The sequence below is a fragment of the Lolium perenne genome, chromosome 5, assembly GCF_019359855.2.
Source record: "Lolium perenne isolate Kyuss_39 chromosome 5, Kyuss_2.0, whole genome shotgun sequence".
Lineage (NCBI taxonomy): Eukaryota > Viridiplantae > Streptophyta > Magnoliopsida > Poales > Poaceae > Lolium > Lolium perenne.
Window position 1 is genome coordinate 118390452 of NC_067248.2, and position 6776 is coordinate 118397227.

Genomic DNA, 6776 nt, shown 5'->3' on the forward strand with positions numbered 1-6776 from the left:
AAAGGTACCAAAGGGTACTCCTCTGTATAACACTTAGGCGTGGCCAAACTTGGCCAAAAAAACAGCACACAAGACCGCCGCGCGCACACAGGCCCACGCGCCGCCGCCGTCGCCGTAGCCCGCAGCTCCACGCGCCGCCGCCGTCGCCATCGCCCGAAGCTCCACGCGCCGCCGCCGTCGCCGTAGCCCGCAGCAGCAGGCAACCGTCGCGCGCAGCAGCAGGCCGGGTCGCCGTCGTCGCCGCGTTGACGCCCGCCGCTCCACCCTTTCCCCGCGCCGGCAACCGAGGTGAGGACCTCCCTCTCCCTCCCTCGCCTCGCCTCCCTCACCTCGCCTCCCTAGCCGCCGCGCGCTTCGCCGGGAGGAGCCCGCGCACGCGCGACGACTGCCGCGGTGAGCTCGCTGCCGGCCTCCCCTCACGCACGCCTGCGGCGTGTTCGACGAAATGCCGCGCTGCCGTGCGGAGGGTAGGCGCCGGCCAGGCCACCCCGCCCCTTCACCTCTACGACCAGCAGCAGCAGCCGGTCGCCAAGCCGCAGCCGGCCGGTGCCGCCGCGACACGGGCGCGGCAGTGAGCTGTCCGCTCTGGTGGCCGCGCTCGGCACGCACGACGACGTGATCCTCAAGGACGCCGCCGCCATGGACGACGGCGTGCCGGTGGTGGACTACAAGGACTGGCAGATCTCACTGACGCGTCGGTTCCGCGCGCTCAAGCTCTGGCTCGTGCTCCGCTGCTACGGCACCGACGGCCTGCGCGACGCCGTGCGCGCCCACGTGCGCATCGCGGCGGCGTTCGAGGACATGGTGTGCGCGGACGCCAGGTTCGAGGTGGTGGCGCCGAGACTGTTCGCGCTCGTGTGCTTCCGGCTCCGGCCACCGTCCATCACGACGTCGCCGCTGGAGGCCAACAACCTCAATGAGAGGCTTCTGGCGGCGGTTAACGCGACGAGGGAGGGGCCGTACATGAGCTGCGTGGTGGCCGGACCGCCGCGACACGGGCGCGGCAGTGAGCTGTGCTCGTTCCCGTGTCGTTAACCACCGTCTCTTTTATGGTGCTCGACCGACATGGACAGTCCGGACGCGCTGGACGGCCCTATGCGTAGTTTGGTGCCCGTAGCGACGTGTCGACATACCAGCATGCTCTTCGGCATCGCCGTGTAGGGCCGAGAGGGGTCTTTGCTTCCGCTCTCGTGCAGGGCGCGCACGTCGTCAGCGTGAGAGACAGAGGGAGGGGAATACTGATTTACTAGGTCGTTCTCTCTTTTTTTCTCCGTTGTTGTCGCCGTCTGTGAGCTCGCGAGAGGAGGAGCTCCAAGTGTTAGGGTTAGGGTCGAGAAAAAGAGAGAAGAGCGAGAGGAGAATAGCGCCGAGTGTTAGGGTTAGGGTCCATAGCGGTGCCGAGTCCGTGGCGGTGCCGCCGCGACATAGAGTTAGGGTCAAGAAATAGGAGCACCAAGTATTAGGGTTAGGGTTTTTTGCTTTCTTCATTTCAATTGTTATCCATCTAGCAATGTGTTATATGATCATTACATGATGAATGAAATACAATTGCTTTCTTAATTTTGTAGTGATATTGAGGTATGGAGGACGGCACCTTCGTCCGAGATGAGGAGGGGGAAGAAGCGGTGCAGAAATTGATCTATGAGAGTGCCCGTGGTCCGGAACCCGACGATGGAGATGACAACGATTTCCAAGACTTTCTGAATGATTTCGGGGAGGGACTTGAGTCTGAACAAATTAGAAGAGACAACGAAGTGTCCATCACAAACTCCGGCGAGGTGTATATCTATGTATCAATTAGTCTATATGTTCATCCCTAGATGCATTCATTTATTTGTATTGCACTTATTAACGAATAATTTTTTCTTTTAGCCTTCTGGATCATCGAGCAAGTCTGTTAGATCAAAACGAGGCCCGACGCGGGTCCTAAAGGGCGAGGGCAGGTTAGCCCTCACGGCATTCAAGGATAATGGTGAACCCGTCCAGCCCAAGGAGTTTTGCCGCAAATTTACAAGTCAATCCGGAGTTATTGTTAGGGACCATGTACCGATCAGCATTCAAGAGTGGCATAAGCCGAAGAACCCGGAGAGTGGTGCTAGTTATGTCAACGACACGATGAAAAAATTTCTTTGGGACACGCCGGAAGACATGACGGAAGGCCAGAAGAATAAAGTCAAGGAATGGACATTGAAGAAGATGGCCATACAATTCCAGACCTTCAAGAAAAATTTATGGGACAAATATAAGAATGAAGATCCAGTATTCGATGATAATCTAGTGAAGATAAAAGATCACTGGGCCGCATTTAAGGATTATAAGAAATCGTCTACTTTTGTGTCCCGATCGAAGAAAAATACCGAAAATGCTGCAAAGAAGAAACTTCCGCATCATTTGGGGTCAGGTGGCTACAAGAGTGCCATTCCGAAGTGGACAGCGTTTGAGAATAAACTGATTGATCATGGAATCACTCCACAGACATGGGACTGGCCCGAACGGTCCAAGTTCTGGTTGTTCGCTCATGGGGCAGGGTTGGACCCAAAGACAGGGCTGATCGTTGCGAAGGGAAAATGGAAGGAAAAAATTGAGGCAATTGTACCGAAGCTTGTAGATGCAATTGAAAAGGTCAGAAAGGGAGAGTACATTCCCGATCGAGAGAATGACGAGCTGACACTCGCTCTGGGGAACCCTGAACATGTTGGACGGGTACGAGCTCGCCCAGGTCTCACCATGAAGGAAGCGTGGCCGGACAGCGCTGACACTTATAGAAGCCGTTCGCGAAAGAAGAAGAAGGACGCCGACATTGTAACGGAATTGTTAACTAGGGTGGAGGCTCTTGAGAGAAATCAGAGGGCACCTGATCAGCCGCTGTTTCTACAGGATCCACAAGCCGATGCTGCCCCATCTCAGCGAAGAAGCAGTGTCGGTTCCTCGCATCTTGACGGATGTGGAGGAAGCTACCCCGTGGATTATGTCACGGAGAAGACAGTTGCGAGCTACATATGTTAATCGGGACCGCGTACGGTAAGGTGGCGGTCGGCTATGTGTACCCAAGTGAAGATGGAGCAATGCACCATCATATGCCCATTCCACCTGGTTGTGTTCGTGTCGGGGTGGATGAAGTTGTTTCGGGTTTTGAAAAAGTGGAGCTTGATATTCCTAGAGGTGAAGATGAGAGGACACTGGCCGATGTCAAGCACGGTTTCGCCCTATGGCCGAAGAAGTACGTCGTCCTTTTGCAAAGGCCACCGACTCCTACACATGAGCAGCAAATGCCATCGACTCCTCCTGGTGGCAGTCCTGGTGAGCAGCCAAGTCCACACCTACCTGAGAGGGACCCCAGCGTGAGTCCACCATCTCGAGATCCTCCGCGACGTAAGACAGCATCCGTTAAGCGGAACGGTACGCCGCCTAGGAAGAAAGCTAGAAAGGAGAAACAACTGCCGCCTACTGAGAAGTTACCTTGGGAAAAAACTCCAGAGGAAAACGCGGAGGCCGTTCAGGCCGAGTTGAAGAAATGGTTTGCACCGAAAGTGCCAGAGATACCTTTCGAGAAGACACTAGATCCGGTGAAAGTTGTGCGTACCGTTGACAATCTATATGACCCTGTACCATCGCCGCCATCTGACTATGCGCGTTCTATTGAAAGGTCGTATGACAAGATGATCGAGGCGACAAAACCCGTTCAATCGGGTATCAGGGAGATAAAAGGGATACACAGTGTCTACCAGCTCGGACAACAACCCGTTCAATCGGTCGCCCCTCTCAAGGTGTTTGACGGGAAGACCGTTCAAAGTTCTCGACAAGACGCAACTGATTACGCCTTAGCTGAACGAGCATATCAGTTTGTTCAAGGGAAAGATTTTGTCGAGAATCTCAGGAAGGTACCAACATGTATGCGTAACTTGCATTCGTGGTACCTTAAGGCCTCAAAGGAAGGGATCGAGACTATCATGGTGCGAGTTAGGGAAGAGCACTACTTCCAGGAGTACTGTGTGAACGTTGACTTCGCCGAACTCTTTCAGTTATACAATCTCCTGGCCCTCGACAAATCAATCATCAGTTGCTATTGTCTGTAAGTGATTTATTTATTTAATTTGAGAAGTCGTTCATTGTCTGCAGATTATAATCTTTTGTGCGCTATATTATGCAGATCGAAGATGCTCGAATGCAAAAGGGACGATATCACAGACATTGGGTTCATTGACCCGCACACAATGCATGTTAAAACCATAGAGAATCCCCTCTATAACAAGGATACACCGCAGACTTTGCTAAGGTTTTTGAAGCGACAACGTGACAAAAAGCTAATACTTTGGCCTTACAACTTCGAGTGAGTCTTACTGTCTTATAACACATTATATTTTGCTCACCGTATGTCAAAATTTTAACTAATGACTTATATATATGACACTACATATTGAAACGTGCGTAGGTTTCACTTTATTCTTCTCGTCATCAATTTGGAAATTGGAGAAGTTGAAGTCTTGGACTCACTAAGCAAAAAAAAGGATCTATACGTGTCTTGTTTTTTAATGCTCAGAAGGTAATTTTAATTCTTATCGGTTTGTTTCGTTAATTTCCTGCTTTGAACTAATTGATGACTCTTTTATGCATTTTCTTTTGTCGAGCAGCGTATGGCAAACTTTCATCAAGGAAGATACGTCCCGTGAATGGACACCGAAGCTGCGATGGCGTGCGAAAGTAAGTAGTACTACCTAGGTCCACACACCTTTTAATTATCATACTTGACTATTGTTTGATTGAATTATATTCTTGTAAAGAAATGCCCGCAACAACCTCCAGGGACCGATCTCTGTGGATTCTTCGTTTGCGAGTACATCCGCAGAATTGTCAACGAGAGAACGAATAATTAAAGAAATAAAGAGGTACAAAAACAATCTTCACAAATTTGTTTTGTTATCATAAGTTGTGCTGAGTTTCAGTAATAGTTGTGTCGTGGTTTTGACCACGGCAGATGCTACGGGGTAGCACATGAGAGGTATGGAGCAAGGCGGCGTTGGAGATTCCGGGAACGAGATTGGCACACGATGTACCCAGGTTCACGTCCCCTCGGTGGAGGATCGCTACGTCCTGCTATAAATCACTATGATCATACTGTCGCCAGCGTTAGGCGACTTGCTTTGGGTAGCCGCCGGAGGCGGAGGGGGAGATTGTATCTAAGGAGAGATTACATGTATGATGAGATCCCCCCTTCAAGGGGTGCCCCTGGTGGCTTTATATAGGCAGCCAGTTAGGGTTTACAGGTATAAGACTATTTGGGCCGCTACACTTCATGGGCCTTTTGCAGATCCAGTCGCTCCAGGCTTCAGTCGCTCCGGGCTTCAGTCGTTAGGACGCTTGGCCCAGTCGCCCGCCGACTGGAGTTGTCCTGGGCTCTCTTCATCTGGCGAGTAAGCTGGGTGATGGGCCCCCTAGGGCATATCCCCATCAGTAGTCCCCGAGCGCGTCGTGGATTCAGCGCGGGCTTGAGGCAGGGCGCGAAGAGGCTTGGCGATGGGTCGTGGCGAATCGGCGATGGGCTCCTGAAACAGAGGAAATAACCGTGAAGCAGGAGGCGGTCGAAGCGAGCCAGTCGGTGTAGGACAGTCGGCATGAACAAGTTGGTGTGAAGCAGCCATTGAGAGTCAGTCGGCGAGGAATTCGGTCGTGGTGAAGGAGTTGATGAAGCTGTCGGCTGCGGGAGCTTGGCGAGTCAGCTGAGTAGGTCCAGTCGGCTATGGGTGAATCCCCGGGCGAGACGAGTCCTCTCCGAGAGAGTATCGGAGCACCGCGAGCCAAAGTAGAAGCCCATAGGTTGTTGATAAAGAAGTCGTCGAGTTGCGAATATATCAGCGTGGTGGTGACCTGGGCGTTGCTTCGGAGCAATGTCGCTGTTGAGCCCCAAGTGTAGATGTTATGCCGCCGCGAGTGGACGCAGACATGACCAAGCCGAGCGGTGATGGTGTTGATGTAGCAGTATCCTGGGTAATGTATATGTACAGTTGTACCGTACGGAACACGCTGCCAGTAGCCGACGTTGCCGAGTCGCACATAGACGACACCATGTGTATTTAGCCGTAAATTGCCAACAGCAGATGTTCCAATGCAGAAGACTAGAAGAGCGGGCGTAGACGACATTTTTAACTGTGGAAGCTGGCGGCACAGTATGAAGCATTAGTCTTCCTTGAATTTCATGCACGAACATGCCATCCAGTCTTGCTCCTCACGTGGAGGCGTACCAATTGCTTGAAGATGACTTGTTCCTTTTCTTTTGGTAAGTTCACGAAGCAGACAAGAAGCCATTAAGTGACCTTGAGATTTGATCTTGGAGAGCTGCTCACGTTGTTTCCCGTGACACCGGATTAACACGGCGCAACCATGGCAATCAGGCATCATTTCAAGCGCTGCGCCTCATCTATTTGTTGAGCCCGGTCTGTGGTACCATTGTTGGCTGCTCGATATACTGGGACGTAACTATCCAGGTATCTGGGCGGCCTTGGCGGAGGCAGCGACGAGGTCACCCCTGTTGTTGTTTGATGTAGACGTGATGGATATAACAGGCTGCGGCCAAGGGCAAGCGTCGATGTCGAACCCTCGGACGCAGCAGTCACAACTTGTTGGCGAGATATCATTGCACTGGATATGCGCTCAGTATATCTAGTGGATGCAGTCCCCGAGGCTCGAGGCGGCTTCGATGAAGGCGGCTTGAGTCTTCTTTTCATTGATATCTCGGTGTGTCATCCAAGCGAAGTGAGTCCGCGAGTGCGGCGAGAGCG

General features: G+C 52.4%; 1 protein-coding gene across 1 annotated transcript; it reads left to right on the plus strand.

Annotated features, from left to right (window-relative positions):
- The first annotated feature begins 639 nt into the window (after positions 1-639).
- LOC139831575 (tyrosine decarboxylase-like) lies at positions 640-1035 on the plus strand. The gene has a single exon (XM_071820871.1). It carries the CDS (start codon positions 640-642, stop codon positions 1033-1035), a length of 396 nt encoding a protein of 131 aa, XP_071676972.1.
- Positions 1036-6776: the final 5741 nt, after the last annotated feature.